General features: G+C 44.3%; 2 protein-coding genes across 8 annotated transcripts; one reads left to right on the top strand and one right to left on the bottom strand.

Moving 5' to 3' along the window:
* The first annotated feature begins 7,934 nt into the window (after positions 1-7,934).
* LOC120812785 (F-box/LRR-repeat protein 14-like) lies at positions 7,935-10,692 on the top strand. The gene has a single exon (XM_040168993.2). It carries the CDS (start codon positions 8,693-8,695, stop codon positions 9,902-9,904), a length of 1,212 nt encoding a protein of 403 aa, XP_040024927.1. The 5' UTR covers positions 7,935-8,692; the 3' UTR covers positions 9,905-10,692.
* Positions 10,693-11,899: 1,207 nt separating this feature from the next.
* On the bottom strand, positions 11,900-26,933 carry LOC120812566 (ELKS/Rab6-interacting/CAST family member 1-like). Of its 7 annotated transcripts, none has more exons than XR_013454989.1 (21): positions 26,756-26,933; positions 25,024-25,737; positions 24,705-24,893; positions 22,102-22,393; positions 21,395-21,522; positions 21,198-21,251; positions 20,949-21,104; positions 20,695-20,862; positions 20,314-20,481; positions 20,066-20,203; positions 19,839-19,979; positions 19,486-19,626; positions 19,122-19,315; positions 17,952-18,111; positions 17,700-17,831; positions 16,643-16,803; positions 16,298-16,445; positions 15,716-15,811; positions 15,405-15,489; positions 14,587-14,772; positions 11,900-14,107 (listed from the first exon to the last, which is right to left on the bottom strand). XR_013454989.1 is itself a non-coding variant. In XM_040168658.2 (20 exons), exons 2-20 carry the CDS (start codon positions 25,564-25,566, stop codon positions 13,970-13,972), a joined length of 3,333 nt encoding a protein of 1,110 aa, XP_040024592.2. In that variant the 5' UTR covers positions 25,567-25,737; positions 26,756-26,933; the 3' UTR covers positions 11,900-13,969. The 7 variants fall into 7 exon arrangements, 5 of the variants coding, with proteins under 5 accessions (XP_040024592.2, XP_077953792.1, XP_040024593.2 ...); XR_013454990.1 differs by having other exon boundaries at positions 18,036-18,111; XM_040168658.2 differs by lacking the exon at positions 15,405-15,489.
* Between the last annotated feature and the right edge of the window lie 592 nt (positions 26,934-27,525).

Genomic DNA, 27,525 nt, shown 5'->3' with positions numbered 1-27,525 from the left:
TTACCAAAAGTAAACAATTTAATTACTACCCCCCCTCCCCTGCCCCTCAAATGCTTCGTCCCTGATTCAAACACAGCGAGTCTGGTGCGGAAGGTGCGCTGGTCCTGTAACCCGACTGGAGAGACTGAGCTGCCCCAGAGCCTCTGGAGGTGAAGGGAATTTCATCAGGTGTAGTTTAAACATAAGTTTAACTTAGTTACATTTGTAATGAATGTATTGTATGAAAGACGATTCAGCATCAGCAAAAACAGCGAGTCTATTACGTTAGCCAAAATCAGTGGTCATAAGTTATCGGTCCCCACTCCCTTGTGATTTGTACGAGCACCCTTCCCTTTCATTGGCCTAATTTTGATTTTAGTAAAGACAAGAACAGCCCTTTTTTGAGAATGTGCTAGTTAAAATGGTACGTGGTCGCATTTGTATTGTGCCGCACAATACACAGCCTCCTAAGTCGCGGGTGCCGGGTGGCCGGAGCGGAGCATGCGAGGTGAGAGCGGTCCTACGTGTTAAAGTGAGCAGTCAGGCTGGCGCTGCAAAGACAAAAAGATTGTGCAATTACAAAACGGACTGGGAAGCCAAAAGGCCACGGGGGAAAGCAGTTACCGACGACGCAAAGAAAGCGTTTTGGTGTCGAGACTTAACCCCCCATGAGATGCAGAGGGGGGGGCAACCCTAATTGTGCGAGTGCTTTGTCATGTAAGTCAGCAGCTGCTGCAGTTTGTAACTTATGTTCAGAATGAATGAGTACATCATGAATCCATTTTCCAAAGCGTTTTTGTACTTAACCTGAATCACTGCGGTACGCCTATAATAAGTGTTTATATTCGGCTCGGCTGCGGCGGAGGTATCCCGCGCCTGCGTGATTCGCCATAGACATTAACTGAGTAAGTAGCTCCGGCTACAGTGTTCTTCCGCAACACTTGCGCGTTGTGCACACACGGACAGCGGCGTGCCAAAATACAGTTCTCTTTCTTGCTTGAACTTACAATAACACACACAATTATGCCAAAATGTCCATTTGTTGAGTGTCTTTTCCATAACATAAGAGCAGCAGTCTCACGGTGAACGTGAAGAGTTGTGACAGAATGAGGCGCGTGAGATCTGCGTCTCTGTCAGCTGTTCTTAAAGAGACCGCGGCCACTAAAGCTTTCTGTCAGTAAGCTAATCAAAGAACAAAAACAACATTTCTCACTGCTCTTGATTGACTAAAGAACTTCTGTAGCTTAAATAATGATTAGTCTATATTTAATGAATAACTTATGCAGTGCAGGTTGTTTGATCACTTTATTCAATTTTGATATGTCCGAGGCCCCCTGTTAGACAGTAAGGGCTCAGATAAATATGACTTGAGACAAAGTAATAATTTACTTTTTAAAAGCTGCAGCTTTGTTTTGTTTGAACAATGTTTAATTCATGTTGTGAATTAAAAACCTTAAGTTTAAAAGTGTTTCTGTGTTTGTTTTGTTAAAGCAATTCACATATAGGGATTCCTTTGTACCGTCATCCCTGCCACCCTGCCAAGACCTCTTGCCACCCCTTTGCCCCCCCATGTAAAATTTTCTACATCCGCCACTGATCTGCAACCAAACATTTCCCTTATGATTCAACACAAAAGCGCTTAGATTATTCATGTTTGCGTGAAATAAAGAAAGCACGAGTGTTTTGAGATGTCCGATCTTAAATGTCAAATGTATTTTTAAAAAAAGTGATAAAACAGATTTTTGGGGCATAATCTAAGACAACGGCTGCAGGTCTGCAGATTACTTATGGGTTCATCTGCGTGTGTGTGTGTGTGTGTGTGTGTGTGTGGTGAGCTGTCAGAGGAGATCTGGTGAGAGTGGGCTAATTGGAGTTAATTCACCATCTGTCTGTGTGAGCCAGCAGACAGGGTCATTAGCAGAGACAAGTCCAGCCACATGGGAGGCCGAGAGGGGAATCACCATCCCTCACTTGTCTTTAGTTCTCCTTTTCCTCCCCGTGCACCAAACCATCTCCTGTCCCCATCACCACCTCTTTGTGTCCGTTTGATCATCCTTCGTCCCATTTTTTTCAGATCCCGTTGTCTGAATATGCAAAGGAAAGATTTAAGAACATCTTTTTTTATTCTTTGTATGCAAACGATGGTTTGAAGTGGTGATGATCTAAAAACGACGTGGAGTGATCAGTGGGAGCCTTTTCTATTTTTGATGACTGTTTTGTCAGATCTCCACTGCCCTCTGCTGGCCAGATGCTGAGCTCATCGCGCAGAGATGAGACATTTTTAAAAATGAAGGTCTCGTGTACTGCACAGTTCCTGCAGGTTGTCACAAGTCGTATTCCATTAAAGAGATTAATGGAATACGATCAGCACTTTTACTTATTTTGAGTCAAACACATCAAAATCATTGAGCGTAACAAATATAAGGTTATTTCATGACGACAAAACAACTTTTCAGTCTCTCCAGTCGGGTTACAGGACCAGCACACCTTCCGCACCAGACTCGCTGTGTTTGAATCAGGGACGAAGCATTTGAGGGGCAGGGGAGGGGGGGTAGTAATTAAATTGTTTACTTTTGGTAAATGTATTGTTTAGTTCACTGTTTTGAGAAGCTTGTGTGGACATAATGGCGGGTTGGTTTTTTATTTTTTGGTTCATCAAAGTTAGGGGGGCAGCTGAACAATAGAAACTGGTGAGTCACATATTGTCATCGTGGTTGACATGTGAACAGTTTAACAGACAGAACCAGACACACCCACGCACACACACACCCATGCGCACACACACACAGACACACACACACACAGAGTGCAGAGACAGTTCCTGCTGTGTGTGACTGTGACCTCCTGTCATTGTGTTTAGGGTTAGTGAGGTGTGACCGGTCATCATTCACATGGTGCACATTCTGTGACAGACTGAACTCACAAGACATTTCAAACACAGCGTAGCGTGTGTGTGTGTGTGTGTGTGTGTGTGTGTGTGTGTGTGTGTGTGGGTGTGTGCGTCTCCATATAACTGAGTCAGTATGATTGTGATTCAATTTTTCACCAACTAGCAAAACAAAATAGAACCATCACCAACTGTGAAGGTTTTATTGACCTTCACAGTTGCAGGCTATTTGTAGCATCTATTTGATATTCATCTTTGTAGTCATTTGTTGTTTTTGTGATGTGGTGTCACTCCTCGTCTTCTATGCAAGTCCTGTACCTCTCCACTATTGTTTTAAAATTATAATTATGAGTGAGTCAAAGAGGGCAAAAAAGAATTTGTCAGGAATAAGAGATGAAAAATTGAACAGTTCCATGGATGCACATGTATAAAATTAATAAATAAGTACATAAAGAAAAAATGGCGTAAGCGACGCAAAGCCCCTGGCCTTTTTCACAGCAGACATTTTGACTTGATAAGCACCGGTGTCACTAATAACATTAACTGTGGTTTTGTCCTTTTAAAGTTTCTCAGTAAGTCAACGTGGTCTATTTTGTATTTGCATTGTGTTGTGTGTTTTATGTTTTTGTGTTCACCTTTTGTTCATCTGTTTTGCAGTTTGTGTGCAAACCCAGTATGCTTTGTTTGAACTTTGAGACCCATCCCAACGCCCATTGTCCCTTTACACAGCCCAAATAAATCCTCGTGCGCCCTGCCGGCAGCCGGAGGGGAGCAGGTCAGTGAAGCCTCGCTGCAGTGACTCAGGGAAGCGTGCCAGGTCACAGACATGCACATGAAGTAGCACACGAGAGCAAGGCGGGTGACACAGTCGAGTCCTTGAGCAGATGCACCTGTCTCTGCGTTGGTGTGAATGTGGAAACTAATTTGATCCTAGTTGTCATTTAATATCACACTTGATACCACAATAACATACATCAATTATAATACTTTCAATTAAAAATTGGCGAATAGTAATAAACTGTAAAATTGTGCACATGTCACTGTAAGCTAATAACAGTTCTGGGTAAAAAAAAATTTTTAAGTATAAAACACATATAACACAAATATAAACAGCAGAATTCAAGGTTGACTTTATTGTGCCTGATATAAAGTCTGTCCCTACACGTGTGTCATCTTCCCTGCAGTGGAATGATAATAATAATAATAACTAGAAAATGCATTTCCTGCTGAAAATGCGTTGGAATGCAAAAAGCTGAAAGCTGAAATGAACTTCAGAAAATTGCTGAAATTACAGAAAATTGAAGGGAATTTTAATACATTGGCTGACATTACAGATATTAGAAAAGCTGAAATTAATTTGAAATTGCTGAAAAACAGAAATGGGAGAAGCTGAAAGGAATTTCAATAGATTTGCTGAAAAAGCAGAAATGAAAATAGCTGAAATAAATCTTAATGAAAATACAGAAATGAATATTAAAACATTGTTGTTAATAGGGGCATAAGAAAAGCTGAAATTATTTTAAAAAACTGCTGAAAATACAGGAAGTGGGGAAGCTGAATTTCAATAGATTTTCTAAAAAATAAAGAAGTTGCAGGAGCTTAAATGAATAAAAAAAATTCAGAAATAACAAAAGCTGAGATGAATAAAAAGAGGTTTATAATATTAGTAGTAGTATTAGTTATAGTTGTAATTGTGGTATTAGTAGTACTAGCAGTAGAAGTCGGTTTAGTATCAATAGCAGTAGAAACAGCTGTAATACTAACACTATTAGCCATAGTAGTATTTGTAATAACATTAGTAGTATTTGTAGTATGAATAGCAGTAGAAATACTAGTAGTATGGTAGACGTATCAGTTGAAGTACTAGTAATATTCGTAGTGGTTGTGGTAGTATTTGAAAGAGCAATACGTATTTCAACGAAACCGCTTCATTTTGAGCTTCATGGTTAAGGTACAGATAATCATTGAGGCTTTTATTTTGTAATGATGGAATTGGGTGAGGGGGGGTTGGGAGACAGAATGTTTGTTATTCAAACTAAAAAGTTTTTAATTAGTAGGCCTCATCACAAACATTGTGTGTTCTGTTGACAGAAAGCATAGCTGCGTCATGTGACTCCACTAATCAGGTCATAGGAGCAGCTGTGAGTCACAGGCAGAGATCCTGCAGCGTGTGAGCGAGTAACCACGGCAACGGCGCACCTATTGGATTGAGTGGGGTGGGGGGGTGTAGATAGAGGGAGGGAGGGTGAGAGGGTCAAGAAGGGAGGGGTGGTGAGGAAGAGATAGAGGGAGAGAGAGAGAGGAGGATAAATAGACAGACTGACTGAGTGATTAACAGTGAGAAGAGGTCAGGGTGGAGGGGGGAGGGGGGGCGAGCGTCTTTATCACATTGGTCTGTTGACAGAAAGCATAACTGCGTCATGTGACTCCACTAATCAGGTCATAGGAGCAGCTGTGACTCACAGACAGAGATACTGCAGCGTGTGTGCGAGTAACCACGGCAACGGCGCACCTATTGGATTGAGTGGGGTGGGGGGGTGTAGATAGAGGGAGGGAGGGTGAGAGGGTGAGGAAGGGAGGGGTGGTGAGGAAGAGAGAGAGGAAGAGGGGAGGAGAATTAGACAGACAGACTGACTGACTGAGTGAGTGATTAACAGTGAGAAGAGGTCAGGGTGGAGGGGGGAGGGGGGGCTAGTGTCCTTATCATGTTAGTCTGTTGACAGAAAGCATAGCTGCGTCATGTGACTCCACTAATCAGGTCATAGGAGCAGCTGTGAGTCACAGACCGAAATACTGCAGCGTGTGTGTGCGAGTAACCACGGCAACGGCGCACCTGGGCTCATTAACGAGCTGCTGCAAAAGGCAGACACAGGACAGCGAGTTACACAGAATCCACACCTCAAACAAATGACCACCAGCGCAAAACTATAACAGCTATCTAAAAAATACGCTGTTTGTATGTTGGCAGATGCCTATGGGGCTTTTAGCAGAGGTTGTGTGACTGTTGGTCTCCGTAGGCCAAAACTAAAGAACTCTGGGATTCTATGAACACATTAATCCAATCAGCACAACCATGCCCTCATTAATCTGAAGAAATGAAGCCTCTAGAGTGTATACTTTGGCTGCAAGGACAGAAGTTCCATATTTTTTTAACCAGATTCTGACGCTGCCTCACACTTAAGATCTCCGGGTCTCACTCTAGCAGACGCAATACACACTCATGTAAAAGTCAGAAACGGAGCGAAGAACTAGTGAAACATAATCAGTGATTATGAAAAAAGTAGAATAGATATCAACAAGCAGTTTTTTTCATAAAATAGTTGCGACTTGTGTCAACATTTGAAAGTTTAATGGTGTCTGTAGCTGAAAGATTTGCAAAGCTGAAAAATCTGAAAGTTGAAGAAGTTTAAGAGGATTTGAAAACAAACTCCATTTGAAAACCATGGTAAAATAATAATGATTATTGATTTATATAAATTCAAGCTTAAGAGGTAGAAAGCTGAAACGCCATAGCCCTAAAGCCAGAAAGAAGCTGAACATTTTAATATTTGAACAGTTTTAATAGCTGAAAGTGTGTAGGAGTTGAAAGGTGCCACGGAAGAAATAGAATAAGTTGAAATAAAGAATAGAAGAACAATACTTGGAATGCTTAATGCATTCCAACAATAAAGAATAGAAGAACAGTACTTGGAATGCTTAATGCATTCCAACAAATAAAGAATAGAAGAACAATACTTGGAATGCTTAATGCATTCCAACAATAAAGAATAGAAGAACAATACTTAGAATGCTTAATGCATTCCAACAATAAAGAATAGTAGAACAATACTTGGAATGCTTAATGCATTCCAACAATAAGTTGAATAAAGATTCGAAGAACAATACTTGGAATGCTTAATGCATTCCAACAATAAAGAATAGAAGAACAATACTTGGAATGCTTAATGCATTCCAACAATAAAGAATAGAAGAACAATACTTGGAATGCTTAATGCATTCCAACAATAAGTTGAATAAAGATTCGAAGAACAATACTTGGAATGCTTAATGCATATATGGGCCGATCGCATACAACTACATAGACTGAAGGGTAGGGGAAGGGAGGGGGCTACGGGTAAGCAGATGAGAAAAGATGTGTTTTGAGGCGGGACTGGAATGTGGTGATGGAGTCGGAGTCTCTGATGAGAATGGGGAGTGAGTTCCAGAGTTTGGGAGCTGCCCCGGAGAATGCTCTGTCCCCAAAGCTGCGGAGTTTGGATGTGGGGGTGAAAAGTAGTCTGGCCGAGGTGGATCTGATAAAGATGACTTTTGACCAATTCCCATTCAAAATGGATCTTAATGTTTTTACTGATAAATAACACTTCATGAAAGCGGAAAAAATCCCACCATCCTGTATTTAAAACACTCAAAAGTACATTATTGTGATGCTTCTGCTTTTGTTCTTTGTCTTAACTGACACATTTCTGAAACATAACAAAACATTATGAATGGAAGGATTACTGGAAGTAGAACATCATACAATTAGGATCGGCAGGACGAAAACGTAAGAATAGATTTATTTATTCTTTTGAGAGCATTTGTTTCTAAGAACATTTTGTCGACTTAACTGTTTAATGGTTGATTTGCACATAACTGGCCAGATTTGAGGTTTAAAGAAACCACATGAGCAGCTGATGGCTCTTCAGTGCTTTGCTCCTGTAAAATAGCAAAGCAAAAAAAAAAAAATATATATATGTATATATATATATATATATATATATATATATATATATGTATATATATATATATATATATGTATATATATATATATTCTAATATTAAAATGTGTCCGTATATTTTTGTGAATATGAAGGTGCAGCTAAATGGATGCAGGGTAGTTGGGGAATATGCGTGTGTACAAATATAGACTAACACACACACATCTACGCATGCACACATTAACAAGTGCAGCAGAAGGGCAGCAAAAAGCGGAATGTGGTGGTTTCTCATCTGTATGTTTGCGCGTAAAATCAAACAGTGTCAGCATCCATATATTTGGATGGACTCGCCCCTTCATTCATTATTTCGTTGTGAATAAAGAAGAATAAAGCCCTTAAAAATACCGCCACCGCTGCATTATTCAAGCTGTGGTGGATCCCGTAGCAGCGTGATAGTAACCGTGCGTGTTACTCCCACTAGGAGCCGCTGAACTCGCCACAACCCGAAAAGTGCTGCTTTTATTCATCTGCGGCGGTCCGGGATGCTCCGACCGACGCGGCTCGAGATGCCTCGGGAGGTGAAGGCGCCCTGCACGTACCTCGGCGCGAGCTAGCGGCTTTGTGGAGGAAAGTTTCCGCCGAACGGAAAAGGGTTAACGGACACGCTCGGCGACGCGTCGCGGGGACCGATAAGTGGCCTGCGGGGCAGATCGTAACCGGGATGTTGTTCGTGTTTTCACAAGTTTAGGCGGCTAAGCGCTACGCCGAGGCTAGCTAGCGTTAGCATAGCCCGCGTTAGCATAGCCCGCTGGGTAAATATTACGAGTTCCCCGCTTCTGCGGCCGCTCGTCGATACAATAACGGCGCCGTGGGAGGACATCGCGTGGATTTTTTTTATTGATCATAATACTATGCTTGGATGATACTATGCGTGGATGATGGGTGGGTTTTTGTTACGGCGCACTCGGAGCTAACTGGCTAAAGTTAGCACGATCGAATGCTAGCTGGCATTAGCTAACGCCGCCGAGCCAGCCAGCAACTTTCGGCAGGCGAGTTTTCGGCGAGCCAACAACGACAGTATCGTCGCCGCCGACCGACCGCTGCGACTAAAAGCCGTCAGCCCGCAGCCATGTTTGAAATGGAGACGCATATATCGTGCCTATTCCCGGAGATCCTGGCCATTATTTTCAGTTATCTGGACGTAAAAGACAAAGGAAGAGTAGCGCAAGTGTGCGCGGCCTGGAGAGACGCGTCCTACCACAAGTCCGTGTGGAGGGGGGTGGAAGCCAAGCTCCACCTGCGGCGAGCGAACCCCTCTCTGTTCCCCAGCCTGCAGACCAGGGGCATCAAAAAAGCTCAGATCCTCAGCCTGAGGCGAAGTCTGAGCTACGTGATCCAGGGGATGCCGCACATCGAGAGCCTTAACCTGTGCGGCTGCTTCAACCTCACGGACAACGGGCTCGGTCACGCCTTTGTGCAGGACATCCCGTCCCTGCGGGTGCTGAACCTCAGCCTCTGCAAGCAGATCACCGACTCCAGCCTGGGCAGGATATCCCAGTACCTCAAAAACCTGGAGGTGCTGGAACTCGGGGGCTGCAGCAACATCACGAACACCGGCCTGTTGCTCGTTGCCTGGGGCTTGCACTGCCTCAAGAGCCTTAACCTGCGCAGCTGCAGGCACGTGTCCGACGTGGGCATCGGCCACCTGTCTGGCATGACCCGCAGTGCGGCAGAGGGCTGCCTGTCCCTGGAGAAGTTGACTTTGCAGGACTGCCAGAAGCTCACCGACCTCTCGCTGAAGCACGTCTCCAAGGGCCTGAACAGGCTCAAAGTGCTCAACCTCAGCTTCTGCGGGGGGATATCGGACGCAGGGATGATCCACCTGTCGCACATGACGCACCTGTGCAGCCTGAACCTGCGGTCGTGCGACAACATCAGCGACACGGGCATAATGCACCTGGCCATGGGCTCCCTGCGGCTCTCTGGGCTCGACGTCTCCTTCTGTGACAAGATTGGAGACCAGAGTCTGGCCTACATCGCCCAGGGGTTGTATCAGCTCAAGTCCCTGTCGCTGTGCTCCTGCCACATCAGCGACGACGGCATCAACAGGATGGTGCGCCAGATGCATGAACTCAAGACCCTCAACATCGGGCAGTGCGTGAGGATCACGGACAAAGGGTTGGAGCTGATAGCGGACCACCTGACCCAGCTGACGGGCATCGACCTGTACGGTTGCACAAAGATCACTAAGAGGGGTCTGGAGAGGATCACGCAGCTGCCGTGCCTTAAAGTGTTGAACCTGGGACTGTGGCAGATGACCGAGAGCGAGAGAGTGAGGTGAAGGCTCTCTCGTTCATTGACTTGTCTGTGTCCACTCTTAATCTTACCTTCTATACTGTGACTAAAAGCAAGGAGCGGGAGGGGGGGGACTCCGCATTGATCGGTGGAATATTGTTCTCCTCCTCTGCAATACTCCACTCTTGGTTTGCGTCTCACGCTCGTCTGATGTGCATCGTCTTTGCAGCCTGTGTCCAGTTCTTACTATCCAGCTACCTCACCCATTAAACACAGGAGTGCCTACTATCACTGAATACTAAATTACAATGCATATTTTTGTGACTCACATACCGATGGAGATTTAGATATTTTAAAAAAAATCTCATTGCAGGATAATGGTTTAGGCATTTTAACTCTTTAAGAGTCACATTTTTGATAGAAAGTTGTTTTTTTGGGCTCATGCATCTTTTTATTTGTGTAACCAAAATTCTTTTTTTGTATTGAGTGAAAAAATTGTACTTCAAATTGAAGTGGGTGGATCACTCGCGTCGTTCTTTGTTGACCCGTGTATAGTTGGCTATGTTTCATATTCCTGAGGAAATAAGTATGTACCAGATGTTCCAGTATGCTACTCTGTCAAAGGTTCATCCACACAGCTATAGTAAGGTGTAGTGATTGACAGCTGCCATGGCGATATGCAATATCTTTAAAACTGTTTTATCAGCGGCCTGTCTCCTGAGGAGCTTCAAACGATAGCGCCAGAGTATTTGTTTTTAAAAGAGCAGTAATTTAAGATTGTTTTATATTCATACAGTAGTGATATTTATGAATAAAGATGGCAAATATGTTTCAGTTTTGTGTTTGCTTGTAGAATTTGTAACGGCATTACCAACTATTTGATTTGTAATTACGACTGTACATCTGTTGTTCATGCAGTTTAGGAAACCAACTGCAAAGGTTATTGTGTCCGATGGCCTTTGATTTCTTCTAAAATCACTATTACATCAAATCTAGACTGAATTGTGTGATTAAGATAAAACATCTCAATGATTTGACAGCAGTAAACACCAAATCAACCACTGCATCTAAAGGGAATTCCCACCTCATACATCTTTAACAAACCATTGTGTAATGTTTGAGCAACGCATGTACAATTGGAGAACTTCTCTGGGTTCCTTTTGATCGTAGCTGGCACGAAGAACTTTCCCAGAACTCTGATGAAAAGCCACTGCTGAACTACACTTGAGATCTCGGTGGTCCATGTATATAATCTGAATTTAATACACATACTCAATAAATATGCCCTATAACTACACCAACGCCACTTAAGAGTGGGTTACCATAATATACGTGATCAAACCCAAAACCACCATATGCAACAAATGTTAACTTAAAACATTAATTTAGGGCTGCAACTAACGATTATTTTGATTATCGATTAATCGGTCGATTAATCGATGAATCAGATTTTTTTTTAAACGGCATTAAAAAGCTTTAATTTCCGACCCTTTATTCTAAAACAGAACCTCAAATTCGTCAGAACTAGTTCTCTATACTACACAAACACACCCTCATGTTCACTTGAACATATTCATTAAATTATTACCATCATTGTAGTGCAAGTTAAGTAAATGCATACAGCTAAAAAACAACCAAGTGCTATGAGATGAATTTAAAATGGCATTTGTAAATAAATGCAATAGAGGCTTCGTTGTTGCAGCCCTACATGAATTCACATTTTTATAACAGCTGCAAATGAAAAATCAAGTGTGATGGCTTGTCTTTGAAACCAAACGGTTAAAACAGAAGGAATTAAACACTAGAGAAAGCTTCTTTGAATCCAGAGGTGAAGGGCGGCGGGGTTGAAATGAGAGAATTAGCTTCCGCTGAAAGAGTTTGACCGACAAAATACAAGAATCCAACGGACGTCATCCAAAACCAGCAGGGGTTATTTTCAGTTTAAAAAAAATCACATATCCACCAACCACACACAGGAAGTGAGTCAGACCTACAGATGAGGCTTTTTTCCTCATAATATTCCCCTTACAAAAGCAGGAGGTCCAGGATTGTTGACTTTATTTTTTCTAACCATCAAGCACAATCTGCTTTTGACACAAACCAAAAAAACCAAAACAGGTAGGAATAAAAACACTGGAATCTCAGGATAATAAATTTAAAACGCTGATTAGAAGGAAATGCAAGGAAGTTACTCCCCCAGCACACAGTCACGGTTCGAAAACATTTATGGTGCACACACTATTTTTGACACGAAATATTTTTTTGACACTTTCCTCAGTTTCTGCTGAAGACACCAACTCAACGGTCATTTTGCTCTTTAAGATTCTGTGCAAACATTCAATGCATATCCATACAGTAAACATTTTATATATGTATTTATATAGATCTCTATAGAACATGACTTTGCTCGAGTTATGGCAGTACTGTCACACACACACTTTGTCCTGACGACAAAATTTGACAAAACTGCACTGCTTTAAACTTTAGATATTCTTTTCAAATAATGCACAACACCTTTCACTCAATAACTTTATTCAGTCACTATAGGTGTTAAATATCATGTTATTTACAAACTGATCTAAAAAGTCTAAATCTGCTGAAAAGTGACTTCCTGTTTCCTGTAAATGTACACGCATTTAGTAATTAATAACCTCAGCCCTGAAGATTAAAAAAATAAAATAAAGGGAGGCATCACTTGCATTTGTAAGTCATCAGGAAATACAAGAAGCATCGCTTGTATTCTTCAGTGATCCAATCGACCAACTAAAGATCAGGTGGGCTTCAAGAAGCATCTACAGAAACTTTGGATGAGACTGAATGATCAGTGGATCCTACATTATGCCTTAGCACCAACATAACAGAGGAGAAAAAAAAAAAGATCCCTGCATTAGGTCCAGTACTGATCTCTGTTCATGCTCCAAGGCCACTAGAACGTTCTCAAAAGAAACATTGCATACCTCATAAACAAGTGGACGTTGTGTGCAAAACTATCTAAAAGTAAATGAGTCTCAGAATAACTTTTTCTTTTCTCGCTCTCATATTTGTATTTGAGTACATTGTGTAACTTAAAAGCTAACATTTGACCAGTGTCAAAAGGTCAGGCCTAGATCCCCCCCCCCCCCCTCTCTTTCGTGCCAGTGGCCCAGCCACAGACTACACAGTAACACGTACCTACATCTTGGTCCTCGCTACAATGACAGATCCATAGAAACTTGGAGAGCAAGCTTCGTTCATATTTGGTTAAAATGTAGCACTTCAGTGCTCGGAGGTCCGTCCACCGGGGTTTGTGTCTCCAACTAGAGTCCAACCTTCTAGTTAGGGGACCACGGACTACAATACAAAATAAGCATCAACACGGCTGCATTATTTACCCACTGAACTGAGCACCTCTCGGGCCCCCTTCTAGATGTAGCAGCTCCCCAGTCAAAAAGTGCTTTCCTGCCCCATGTGAGGAATAAATTTACCCCTATTTTTCTATTAAAAAAGGTATGCAAGAGTAATATAAGGGCTAAAATACTGAGATCGCTGTGTGTGAGGTATCTGTGCTTGATCGAGCAGTTCCTGCTGTGAATGAAGACGTCTGAGACGAAGGATGGCAGTATGCTCAAAGACTTTGAGCATAAAGAGTTTGCTTCTTTCATCTCGTATCCTTTGTCTCCCAACCCACCCAATCCCAGACAGACTGAGATCTCTCCAAGTTTACGTCGAGCCCAAAAAAATAACGGAATTTTGTGAGTTCACAAGTGCTTGCTAGTGAGCTGATAATGAGTGATAATGTGATCAAGTGCGTACTTTTACGCCACCATCTGCCACAGCTTTTGCCTGGTATGATCTGAAATCCACTCTGAAGTGCCCTACTTGACAATATTTCTACACCCTTAGTGACCGTCCCCAATTCGAATTTTTACAAGGTCACACTTTGGAAAGCACATAAGAGTTGGTTGTAAAAGCATGTTCCGGGGAAGAAGAGGGGAGCGAAGAAGCAAAGCTGGGCGGGGTTATATATCTCACGTGTTTACTCTCCTCCTGCCAGACGCCTTGTTGAGTGGCCGTAGGCTGTGGATCGTATGGAGAGCAGGACTCGGCCGGTTTGTGTCCGAGGTCGGCGTGGTCAGCATGACTCCTCTAAGGCGTTAACAACCTGCTCCAGGATATCGGGGCAGTAATCAGCGATCTGTTGCAGGACAGAGTTGGCGTACTCCTGCAGCTCGCCGCTCTCCTTCTCACACACCTCCAGCTCGCTCTCCAACTGGAGAATGAAAGTATGAATCGGTTTCTTTTACCACACTGTCAATGAACAAAAATCTGAATCCCCCCCCCCAGGATTGATTTTCAAAATGGTTTCTGGAAAATTACCACATACATTTTGAAATGAAGGAAATTATCCATTTATTGAAGCTCCCTTAATAAGGCCCAATCCCTAATAGAGTATTGATAAAGGGACTGCATCACCACGCAGATTAAAAAACAGCATTGTAACCCCATTTAATTCCAAAATTAATTTTTTATTCAAAGATTCAACAACCTAGAGTTGTTTCATCAGCTATGACAAAAAAATTAGAAATTAACTTACCCGATTATCTCAAAGATGCTCATAAATTTATAATCAAGCTGCTCAAAAACTAAACTGCTCTCCTGGGCCTTTGATGTGCCAATACAACGGCCATTTCTACCCTCCAGAAGCTACAAAGGACAATGCAGATATGAATAGCGCGGTTCCTCCTCTACCTGTTGGACACTCATCTTCTGGAGCTCCTCCTCCCAGTCTTCGGGGTCGCTGTGGTGGTAGTGAGAGGGCGGCGTGAGCTTGCTGAGGATGCCGGGGTCACGGTCGTGGCAGAGGTCAGTCAGGTGGGCGATGTAGAGCTTGAGTTTACTGCGGTTCTGGGACAGGGCCAGAAGAGGGGGTATCATCTGCCCGGGGGGGACGAAAAGGGACAAGAGTGAGAGGCAGTGTGGGAAATAAAAAGAAAAAAGGGGGATGTAGAAATAGTAATACACATAAGCTCTTGTTGAATTCATGAACAGAATGAAAGACTAAAGCTCCAGACCACACTAGCATGAAATATATATATGGTCATCTGCATGCATGTGTATACGAAGCACCTTGGGTGCTTTGTTCTCTAGATTTCTATTGCCTAGTATATTAATGTCCTTACAAAGCTATTTACAAAATGATATATATTAGGCGAGTTAAAACTAGTTAGCTCCTGTTGGTGGAGGTCAATATCCAAGGAGCTAATCATCAGTGACATGGAAAGCAAAGAGGCTTTAGTTTAAGACAATGAAACAGACCAGGGATAAAATATCTCATCCTCTTAGCTTGGGCATGCAAACGGGCATTGCTCAACCGAAACACACAAACCACTGAGAAGCAACGAATGAACACCGGATGAGTGGCGAGACGTGCTCTCACAGAAAACACAGGCAATGATCAACACCATCAACATGAACAGAAGAAAGGCGTACGGCAAAAAGAAAGGAAGACAGGGTGAGCATGCCACAGAGCAAGAGGTCAACAGGTCGGACTTTTCATACGAGCTCACCCTTCTGAACAATATGGCTGAGACAGAGAGTCAGAGAGAGGGGAGGGCTAAAGGTTGGCTACGCCCAAATACCCTCCTCATCATCCTGTTAGCCACGAGGTGAGCCAATCGCAGCATTACAAAGGAACATTTGGTTAGTGTACGTATATATGGACAGAAAAGTTAAGCAAAAAAATCTTTGTTCCCTTTAGATTGAAGGCATCAGATCAGGCTTCTCCTCAACAGACATTATGTTGTTACCATGTCATGGACATTTCAGAGAAGCAGCTGAGGGCGATATGGAAAGGGGACCGTTTGGAGGGGTAAGCTACCTGATCAGGAGAGGGCTTGTGATTTGACTGATCAGGAGCGGTCTTCAGATGGTCATCCTCATAGTTATCTGCCATCAGTTTCATTCTGTTCTGAGTCTGTGAAATAGAAACAGTGAGAATATAGAAACACAGCGGAAGGGGCACTCATAAACAAGCAGGCCTGGCTATTGGCCACCAAGACATCACAGGGTGACACGGTGTCAGCATGTACAACACCGCAGCTGACGGGGGTGGGGGAGCGACAATTAACTTCAAAGACTGAGCATTTGTCCGTTCCATTCCCTGGAAAAGTTACTTCTCAGTGTGACAATCCTCATGCGACCTTAAAGTAAATGGTGTGCCTGATGGAAACAAAAACTATTGTTACTGAAAAAGACAGTTTCCAATCATTTCATTTACTTTGGACACGGCTTTTTGTTCGTCCTGACTTTTATTCCCCACTCGTCAACATATTCTGTGTGAGAGGTGTAGGAGTTAAAACAATGAACATGGCTGTGTGCAATCCCGCTGAGGCTCCCAGAACTATTGGAACATTTCAATCGTGCTTTCCCCTCCACGGATATCCAGCAGCCACCTCCTCACCTGCTGCTTGAGCTGCTGCACCAATCTGTCCTTCTCCCTTTTCAGCAGAGACACCTCATCCTGGGTCTTCTTCTTCTTAGAAGAGGACAACTCCAGCAGGGCAATGTTAGCGTCCTTCTCGCTGATTGCGGCCAGCAGCGCCTCCTGCCTGTTAGGTGGGGAGGAGACAAACATGACATTTAACCACAAGCGTAACAAGCTCAATTATCATTTATTATTTATTGCAGAAAATCATCCTGCCAGCTGGGCAAGTCTGGAATAGGATGACATTTTACAAGATGAAGGCAGCAATCAATACGCCAGAGTCCAATGCACCCTTCTGTGTATGTGTGTGTGTACTCTTACTTCATCTCCAGCACCTCCTCCAGGTGTTTCCTGCGCTCCGCTCGCAGCGTTGACAGGTGTGCCTCTTTCTCACAAAGAGACTGCTGGGTGGAGGACAGCTTGGCCTGCATGGACTCCAGCTCCTGCTTCACTTTCTCCATGGCCCCCAGCAGCTCCTCCATCTAGGAACACACACACAATTCAAATCATGAATAGAGTAAAAGCAATTACTTAAATCAGTGAAAGGAAAGTGTTTTTTCACAAGCAAAGAACCCTTGTGTGTCCATATCATGTGGGCTTTTGGTAAGGACTAGGGATCAACTAGCACACATACCATCAAACTACAGCACAACATTTCATTTACCTGTTATTCATTTAAAAAAAAGGGCACAAGTACCACTATTATTAATACGTGCTTTAATTATAATCAAGTTCATTCCCATGTGATAAATTCTATTGGCTACTTGACGTGTGAGACAGCCAATTAATCAGGTTTGGGATGTTTCATAAACAAACAGCAGGTAAACAAAATAACATGACAACTACACCAGCTGAAACCAGCAACACCTTGCAAAATAATGCAATCTGACATCAAACACAAATTCCCCAAAAAGGACACTTTCCAAATGAATATATGGCAGGATCGTGGTGTCATTGCATGGATTGTAAAGGTGTTTCTGTTATTGTGTCCACCCTTCAAGGGCTGTTGCTCAGTGATTGGAGGTCACACATTCTGGGCTCATACCGTAGACCACTTAAAGTGGGCGAGCTGGGACTCATGCATTGGTTTGAGTGAGTGCTTCTGAGAGGCAGTGTGAAGCAGAGAGAGAACAAGAGAAAACAAAAAAGCAAAAGATAAAAGAACTGAGAAAGAGACAGAGACCGTAGGAGAGGACGGAGGCGAAGAAAGGATGAGAAACACCACCATGGTAGCACAAGGACGAGGGAGGAAGAATTGCAGTATATGAAAGCATTTGTTATTTATGTAGAGTTTTACACGATGCGTGTGCTGCATGCGTGAACTAGTGGATTGATTGTGACTGGTTTCTTGTGCGTTTGTTGAAAAGCAGTTGTGTACCTGTTTCTCCTGGAGTGACCTGGCAGCCTCCTCCTGTGCCAGCACCATCTCTCGCTCCGCAGTGATCTGAACGCTCTCTCGCAGGGCCTCCTCCAGCTCCTCTATGCGCTCAGACTTCTGACGTAGAGTATCCTACACATCCGGAGTAGAGAGAGGTCCCATTACAGCTCGTTGGAAATTGAATTAGTGAGCCGGTGCTGGTAAACTTTCGTTCTGATGAAAGGTCCATGAGAGAGAACCACAAGCATGCACCTTCACCAGGTGGGAGCTCTCTGACATATTGTCCTCCCTCTTCCTGGCCTCGTCCACGAGTCGAGCATTCCTATTCTTTTCTACCTGCTCCTTGTGCTTCTTCTCTATCTGCTCCTTGTGCTTCAGAGACGCCACCTTCTTTGACTGGTCCTTGGTCTGCCTGCACCCAAACATACGCAGAAGTAGAAATGTTATTTTATGTATAATTTCCACGTGTTCCCAATTTACATGTAAATACAATTTGTATTTAAAGGTGAGGTGAAAAAGGTAAAAAAAAGGAAATATTGTGGTAAAAGTGCAGATAAGCACCAAATTAATTTGTCTGATTCAAAACAAAGCTTTTTGCCACAGCTATGATTATCTATGTGGAATGTTTAGAAGAGATCGAAAAGCCTCCTCATTTCATAATACTGAGATAACATTTACAACCATAGCTTTGGCAAGATTTTAGACAGCCCTGCAAAGAGTCAATATCAGGGAGGGGAGAGGGGGGTGAAAGAGAAAAGCGGTGAATGAAGCTGGAGGGGTGAGAGATTCCGGTGTAAAGACAAGAAAGTGGTAAATAGAAAGAAAAGAGCAGGGAGATGAGTCAATGTTAAGGAAAAGAGAAGGAAGCATTAGGGCTCACAGACAAGTCATGAGACTTCATCACTCACCACGTACGCAGCCACAGAAATTGCAAAAAGGTGGATTATAAACTACCAACTACTACAGCCGTACCGACCAGCTTTATAACAGCTCCACTAATAACAAGCTAACATTTGCCATATCCGCTTTCAAAGCAATACAGCTAAGAGGCGACAATGGCAGATGGATAAATTACATTTAAAGACGCCATTTAATGGGCTGAGGGCAACAATTTCCAGAGTGTCACGATGTCATTGGAGGGAGCCGCCGCGCGTGGCGCAACAAACACAAAAGACTCAAATCATTCATAACTCCTGGAACAAAGTCACAACAAAGAAAATGTTCTGTTCGCGTTAAACGTTCATGTCACGGGCAAACAATCAGACCAGCGGCACATTTGCTGACACATTATGACTATTTAATTTAGTATCACAGGCAAAGCTTGAGCCTTGGCGCAAAGTCCACATCTTTTGAGTTGACCTGCTTTAAACAGTTATCTTTAACATTTTTGTGAGCACCCGAAATGTGCATGTTTCCACCCACCTCTCCAGCTCATTGATTTTTTTGTCCTTGTCATTCTTCTCATTCTCCATTTCCCGAAGGATCTCCAGCAGGCGGTCCACCTCAGCCTGCGCCTTCCCAGAATCCTCTTTATGGCGGGCAACTTCCTGTTGGAGGTTCTTAATGCGCTCTGGCAGCTCGGTGTTGGCCTGAGCTTCCAGGGCTGCGTTTTGAGCCTTACAACAGGACGGGATGTCAGCCAAACACACAGGGGTTTTCACTACAGTTACCGTACGCAAGGCTTAGATTACAGACGGTATCACAATCGTATTAATAAATCATTAGCTAGCGCCGTGTAGCGCTGAGCCAGCACATGGCTGCCGATTTCATTATTTTAGGATCTCACCCTCTTAAGCTGATTCTCCACTTTGAGGCACTCCTCCCTTTTCTGTTCAAAGGCGATCTCCATGCTCTTGAGTTTGGAGTCCTTCTTCAGACCGGAGGATGCCAGGGATGATGCATGCTCCTTCAGGTCCAACAAAGACGTCTGCACAAACACACCCACACAAGAGCATAGATGAGCCTTCTCCAACTCTAAGAGAATGGGACTGAGGAGACTGAAAATACATTGGATCCAATACAGACATGTATGACTCATAGCAAAGTAAGATGAACAGCAAAAACAGACTACAATGTCTCACAATATTAATAGAAACACAGTAAGCAAGTGCCTTTGTTGCCTGTGCTGGTGTTGCTCACCTCTCTGTCTGACAGGTCCCCCTGCAGGAGGTTCAGTTTCTCCTTCAACTCTTTCAGTTCCTTTTTGTTACTGTCAATCTCCTCCGTCTTCTCCCGGTCGTCTCGGTCTCGCTGCTCTTTTAGACGCTCAATAATGCGCTCCTGGCAGGAGGCAGAGAAAACGGACACGCGTTTAATATACAGAATGAACATGCATACAATTCGGCAGGTGCAGACATGAACTCAACCTTTTCTGCAAGAGACTCCTCTAGTGTGGTGAGGGCAGTGTCAGTGTTTGAGGTGTCTGCCTGCAAAGACTTCACTCTCTCTTTCAGGCTGCTCATCTGCTTCTCCTTGTCCCTCAGCTGCTCCTGCAGGTTCTCGATCTGCAGAGCGAACACAAAATGATCATCAGCCACAGGACACGCGCTGTGACCCCATGAGTGCACGGGGTAAATGCCAAGAACACCAGATGTCTGTTTTTAGTCCAAATCACCTTTTTCTGCAGCACGTTGACTTTGCGCTCCTTGACCTCCAGCATGTCTTTGAGGTCGTGGATCTCCCCTTTGAGTGTGCCCTTCTCTTCTGAGACTTCTTGAATCTGCTTGCTCTTCTTATTCAGAGTCGACTCCTTCTCCTCCAAGCGCAAGCGCAAGGCATCCACCTGGTACAGGGAATGGTCGACAACAGTCACTGGCTGGAACTGCGCTACGCACTCAAAAGTGCTCAAAAGCAGAGAAACTAGCAAAACATTCGGTAACTGCTTCTTTGCAGACTCTTATATCAGCAGTCGGAAGCCTTTTCTCTTAAGAGGGCTGTTGTTTTACACTCATTCCAAAGCGAGCTGGCCAAATTTAAAGAAGAGCCCAGGGTGTACCTCAGTCTGTAGGATGGCGGCTCGCTGCTCCTTGGCAGTGAGTGACTCCTTGAGGACCTCGATGTGCTGCTTACTGTCTGAGAACTGGTTGGTGAGCGTCTCCAGCTTGGTCTGCAAACCAAGCAGCTCGGTGTCCTTCCTGGACAGGTCCTGCTTCACCTGCTCCATCTGAAAATAGGTGAATAGACATGAGGAAAGGAAAGAAACTTCTAGCGGAAAAGCATCCGATTAGGAGAACAAAAGGTCTCATAGACCTTGTTCTTCATGAATTTCATGTGGCTGCGGTAGACCTCCATCTGCTTCATCTCCTCCTGCCGCTCCTCGCAGCTCAGAAGTCCATTGGATTTCATCAGCAGCAGCTCCTCTTCCGTGTCTCTCAGTCCTTGCTCCATCGAATTGATTTTTGCATCCTGGGCATTGGTGAAGAGGGGTTAACATGCATTGAAAAATATGTGAGATAACGCAAACATAGATCATATTCACTATTCTTTTCTAAGCCTCACCTTCATGTCGATGACAGTCTGCAGAGCCTTAGTTTTTGTGGACTCGGAGGTTCCCTCGTATCGTATTGAGTCGGATGAAGAAAAACATGATACATGTGTGTGCAAAACATTTATGGGCAGTTTCATATCGGAGGATAAATAAGAGGGGAAAAAACCCCAAACTAGACCAACCCAATGTGGTATTAGGTCACCAGTACCTCTCTCAGTGTGTTGACCTCTCGGTCTCTCTGGTCCAGTAAACTCTCAAGGTGATGCCTGTGCATCTCTGCATCAGCCAGTCTCCTGGTCCGCTCCTGGTCCTCCTCTGATGCCTTGGCAGATTGTCCTGAGAAGGATGTACAAACGGCCCGGTTACCATGAGGAAGTAAGTAAAGACATCTATTTTGTAACAGCCAACTCATCTGTTCAGCAGGGGATGAGATATAAAAAACACTGGATTCAAAAAGCAACAGTAAACATAAACCCAATAACCCAATTTTGGTTTTAGTTATTTTTACTTGAGTTTCCTGTATGGGTTTGTCAATGCATTATCGCGGATATTTTGGCCACCAACAACCACGACGTGACATTATCTTGGGGGACACCCATATATACAGTAGCTTTTACATGAAGCCCTCATATTCCTGGTGTCAGAAGCATGCTTGGGTTAAAGCACGCATAGTGGGTAGTTTATGGACCACAGAAACCCAGTTGTGAAAGTTGAAAGCCTGAGATGAAAAGCATTTAGAAGTTTAAATTGTTTACTGCTTTTCCTGTTGACTTAAATGGTTTATCGCAATCTATCAGCAAACAGAAGAACTGCTTCTTGGCACGGTTCAGCATTGGCTTTGAATTTCAACCAAGACGTTGATACTTTAAAAAGGATAAATTGGTTGGAAACGTCTCCACAGAGGTATAAACCCACCTTTGCTCTGCAGCATCTCCAAAAGTTTCTTGATGGACTCGTCTCTGGCTCCCAGGGTTTGCTTCTGCGTGTCGATCCGTAACTCCATCTCCTCTAAGGTCTTTCTAAGGAGGAAGAGCTCTTTGGCCTGCCTCTCGTGCTCCGCATGTAGCCGCCGGTAGTTCTCCTCTGTGGGTTCAGATGTGAGGACCAGGTCCCGCCCATGGATGGCGGGGTCTTGCTGGAGCAGCTGGTTCAGGTCCCTCTGGATCCTCATCTCATCCTGAAGAGCCTGAACAGTCATCTGGAGATGCTGGGAACAAGCAGCGCACACACACATTTATTAACCTCCTGTACTTATGTTTTTTGGACTTAATTACAATTTGATCACAAAAGGGTACGAGGTGAATTCACTTTTATTGAACCATTGTACAACGCGAAGGCTGCTCAGAATCACCCTTGATTGTGGCACAATATTGTGTTACTGCAGATTAAAAGTCAGCCCATAATCATGAAAACCCTGCAGTGCCCCGACAGATGCAGCCCCAACAGTTGGGACAGTGTTCCATTTCATGACCAGAGAAATATAAGTGGTGAAACACAATCAGCCCAGTATAGTATTGCATTGTTTGTGGCATCTGACGCCACGGACACTTGGCAGAGCTGCCGGGAGACGTTGATACAAGGCTGCGTTACACTCTGGTCTGAACCAGCTGTGAGCGCTTTTCAGAGGAAAGAACAAAGAGAGAATTCAGTGTCTGCCTTCGTTTCTCTCGCCGTCCTGTTCCTCCTGACGCCCCCTCCCTTACTCATCTCTCCTCGTCCCTCAAACGCCAATCTTTATTCTGCTCCTCCTCGTCCTCCTCCTCACACAAACACTTTTCATCTACCTTGCTTCTCGGTCCAACTCTTCCCTCCAATACTCTCACCTCCCCAATCACTAAACCCTCCCTTTCCATCAGGCTCTCCACCCCATGACTATGGCTGACTCACTGCTGCGACCACACCGCTGCACACACCTTCCCCCCGGCGCCCACATTCCGACTGCCGTTGCCTGAGGAGAGATAACAGTCAGACGTTTGAGGCAGCACAAAGAGTACAAGATGTGAAGCACCAACCAAAGTGTTCCAAACACTTCACAACACTTGAGTCATAAGGAAACCGTGCACATGGCACAGAGCCACAGCTCGCAAAACACCACAAAATTGTCCATTCAAAAATGTTAAAAAGGGTGCTTAGTTATACAACTGTATAGCTGGACTAGACAACATGCTTTATGGTAGAGATGTTAGAAAAGCTGTGCCCAGCACACATCTCAGCCTAGCGAGCCCAGAATCATAAATAACACACGTGAACATTAAACTGCAGACCAAGCCACGTGCGGTTGGACCTACAAGCAACGGGGCATGCAGTTCAATCGCAGCTGTAATTAGCCGAAGGCCTTACGAGTGCGTACGTGTTTTCCGTGTGCCAGCGTGGGAGGTGCAGTCGTTCACGGAGACATATGAAAGCAGACATCTTTAAATTACAGCACCCACTGATTAGTACTGCGTTACTCAGGCATTACTGGGAATTAGTCCACAGTGTGATTATGTGACTCAGCAGGAGGGAAAGCAGCAAATTATACACATCTGCCCAGTCATTAAGAATTACAGAGAAACAATGAGGATTTATCTTCAATAATTAGACTTTATTTGCACAAATCCCACTAAAGGGTTCAAAAATAGACCATGTGTCTATTTATATTCACTGATGTTTCTTGCACATGTGTGCATATAAAATGTATACATGTATGTAGGTTAACAGACTGCTGAGTAGCTCAGAGTTTACAACGCCACCATCTCCATTTAACAAGGAGGAAAACATGTGAAAATTGACAAATACATATAAAGGTGTTTGGTTTCCACACCTGACAGCAGACATAGAGCTATTTGGATGAATTGCACACATGCAACTCTACAATACTTCCAGTCGCGAGACGCTTCATTTTTTTGACAACCTATGAGAAAAGGGCAGAGTGGGAATTCCGAAGATGATGGATTTCCATTTATAGACCGCAGAATATCCTTTTCTGGTTATCGGCTATTTGAACTAAATGTACCACTATGATCATTTCAAAGAGGCTAATAATTATTATTTTTGGAAAGCCACATAATCAAAATACTCAATCAAAAATGAGTCACAACAGCTCATATATTACCGCTACCTATGACAATATTCTTACATTGGTTTCTTATCTACTCCAGTGCTTTAACGACTAGACAAAACGATTTAAATGAGCGCTTTCTTTAAATTGTCATTCAGTTCACCACATCAAGCCAGTTCTGAAACATATAGAAAGGCTAACGCAGCCATTCGACTTACAGCCTCTTTCATCTATTGAGCACAATGATATAGCTGCATAGAAGAGGATTACCTAGATCTTAGAAAACTTGCCTCAAGCTTATACGGCACTGGCCAAAAAGCAGAGAAACACACTTTAGTTCTAAAGCCGACACACTGGATGAAAGACATTCTTCCCATCAGACATGTTTGACACAGCCTGGATGATGACTCCATTTAAATTCAGAATAATGGCTTGATGATGAAAACATCTATTCGAAGAAACACAAGCGAACACTCACCTGTGCCTCATCTTGAATCACACGGTATTGCTCCTTCCAGACGGTGATCTTGGAAACCTCGTCTTTCCTAAGAGCTCGCTCTTTTTTTAATTCTGGGCTCCAGAAGGTCTTGATAGAATTCATGGAAGAGCTGAGCTTGCTCTGCTTAACTTCCACCTCTCGCCGCAGCATCTCATTCTCACGCAGAATCTGAGAAAGCAGGGTTTAACAAATATCACATAAATACTGTGAATGTAGCCCACTGAACCAAGCAAGTCAAGCGCTTGTCAAACGTTTGAAATCCGAGAATATACGCAAACATGGAGGGGAAAAAAAATACCTCTTTGAGTTGAGTCTGCAGGTCCAGTATGGTGTTATCTCTGGCCTGCCTTAGAGAGTGAGGCACAGTGGAGGACATGTGGTGGTCCCCAAAAGCTAGAGCATCGCCCGCCAGAATGCCGGCTGACAGCGCAGCATTGCCAGGCACTGAGGTGGAGATGTTGGGCGTGCTGGCGGCCACAACTGCACTGTTGGTGGCCCTTGAGCCGTACGTCACCCGCTGTCTCCCCATGGTCGTCATCGTCCCACCACTTTTGGGAACGTAGTCGGCCATGGCCACCTCGTTGTCGCTCAGGTACATTGGTCCTGAGGTGGCATACGCCGCGTTGAGGGACTGGATGTTCTCCATGGAGAGAGTTTTGCCTCCCGCTCCTCCCGGACCTCCTCCACTGCCTCCGGTGCTGTTGCTGCGGCGGTGTCCCATTCGAGGAGAACGGGGTAGGCGAGGGGAACGGCCGGATCCCTGATTGCCGGGACCACTTCCATCTCTGCCGCCACTATGGTTGGCATCCCCTCTGCCAACCGAGCGGGCACTACCGTACATCTTCTGCTACGTAGGAGAAGGGTGGCAGCAGTAAAACTCCCAAGTACCTTTGTATCGTTGATAGATTGGTTACTGTGTGAATTTGTGGTGGTGATCCCGCTTCAACTGGAGCCGCAGGGAGTGACGGACAATCTTCTGTCAGACTTTCCTCTTCACAACTTACACACCAATCTGCAAAGAAGACACAGTTGTTCCCTATAAATTGCCTGTCGGTAGATATACATGAAGCATCAGTTTTAAATGAATAAGACAAACAGAGATGGCGAACGTGTATTCGTACGTGTGCATCTGCAGCCTGTGGGTTTGGAGCCGCCGTGTCCCAGGTGTTCCCCGTTAAATCCCTATATCGCCATTATAGCTCGCGAGCCTCCGGTCAGCCCCGACGGACCGTTTGAGGCGAACAGAGTGCTGGAAACACGAGACGTCCACAGACTTCAGGCGGCTCTGCTCACAGGAGAGCAGCTTACGCTCCGTTTCGTCCTCGGCTTTTCACCGAATCTCAGCGCTGGCGGTTTAACGGCTGAGCCGCGGCCTTGCTAGCGGCTAACGGTTACCTCGACACACCGGCTAACGAGCTGACGTTTTACGGCTCCAACTCCCCGCGTTATCCGGCAAATTATCGCCGTCCCTTTGTCATTCGTGGTGGGTTGCGTATGTCACATTGGGGAATACATCTTGAAGCTACAAATATTATTTTTTTCCCCTCCAGCGATGCGCTGACGGATTGAAACGTTAGCTAGGGAGGGGAACGGGGATCGTCCATGGTGGACATTGTCAGAGGGGGGAAGAAAAATCGTTCTGCTCGTCAGACTAAATGCATATAGAAATGATGATCCGTCAGAAAACAACACACACACACATTAAATGCATTGTAAAACGATGGCACTAAAGCATTTTTTGCACGATTCCAACGACGCCGTGCGGGGTTCACTGCCGAGACACACACACACATACATCCGTATTTCCCTGCAACTGAACGGGACGGCTTTTCATTCGAAGCCGCGGGCTTTCTCCCATCGTCCAGGTGATATACGAGGGAAAGAAAAGGTAAAACCCGCATACGTTTACCTCGCCGTGACACGGGCCGGTCCATCCAGCCGCTGTGCTTAACCAGCACCTCGATTTCCTTTTTTCTTTCTCGCTAACACAATAACCCATTATGAAAACCTCTCGAAAGAAACTAAGTTACCTCTGCCGTCGTCTGGTGGAGCTCAAATCGCTGTCGATAGTGAATCATTTTGTCGTACGAAAAGTCCGGCAGGGAAAACTCAGTAACGTTAATCACTCAGTTGAAGACTATCTGGTTTTCCCATCATGTCGCCAGCAGCACCAGCGGCTCTGGAGAGCCAGGGCGCCTCCGTGACGTCAAGCCTCCGGTGCGCGTTCACGGGGAGCCTCCCTCGCCACGCTTGAATTCAACATTTTGGTCAACGGAGTTTACTAAATGACATTCGGTGAACAGTCAGCGATACAAATGCAGTTTAGCACTATTTAGAATATGTAGATGGAAAGATTTAACTAATGGTGTATACGTACACACACAGGTTAGTTATTTTAATATAAATTAAGATTTTATTTTTATTTATTTATTTATAGAAATTTATATTTTAATATAAATTAAAAGAACTAACTTAAAAATAGTGCAAAGATCTAACCGAGAAAAACAGTGATGGTCTTACAGTTGTTACCAGAAGTGATTGTTATTGCAGTAGGCAGCAATAGTCTCATGTATCTGTCCTTGTGAAATGTGTCTGTTGGGAAAAGTGCTCGGATGTCAGGTGGAAAGGCTGATCTGGGTATGAATTATCCTTTCTCCAGTGTCCCCTCTCCACCACCTTTTTCAAACTGTCCAGTTTTAATCCAATGATGAAGCCTGTCGCCCTTAACCAGTTTAGATTAGATTAGATTAGATTCAACTTTATTGTCATTGCACAGGGTACAAGTACTGAGGCAACGAAA

Source organism: Gasterosteus aculeatus, chromosome Y, assembly GCF_964276395.1.
Source record: "Gasterosteus aculeatus chromosome Y, fGasAcu3.hap1.1, whole genome shotgun sequence".
Classification (NCBI taxonomy): domain Eukaryota; kingdom Metazoa; phylum Chordata; class Actinopteri; order Perciformes; family Gasterosteidae; genus Gasterosteus; species Gasterosteus aculeatus.
This window is presented reverse-complemented; position numbering and strand designations above follow the sequence as displayed.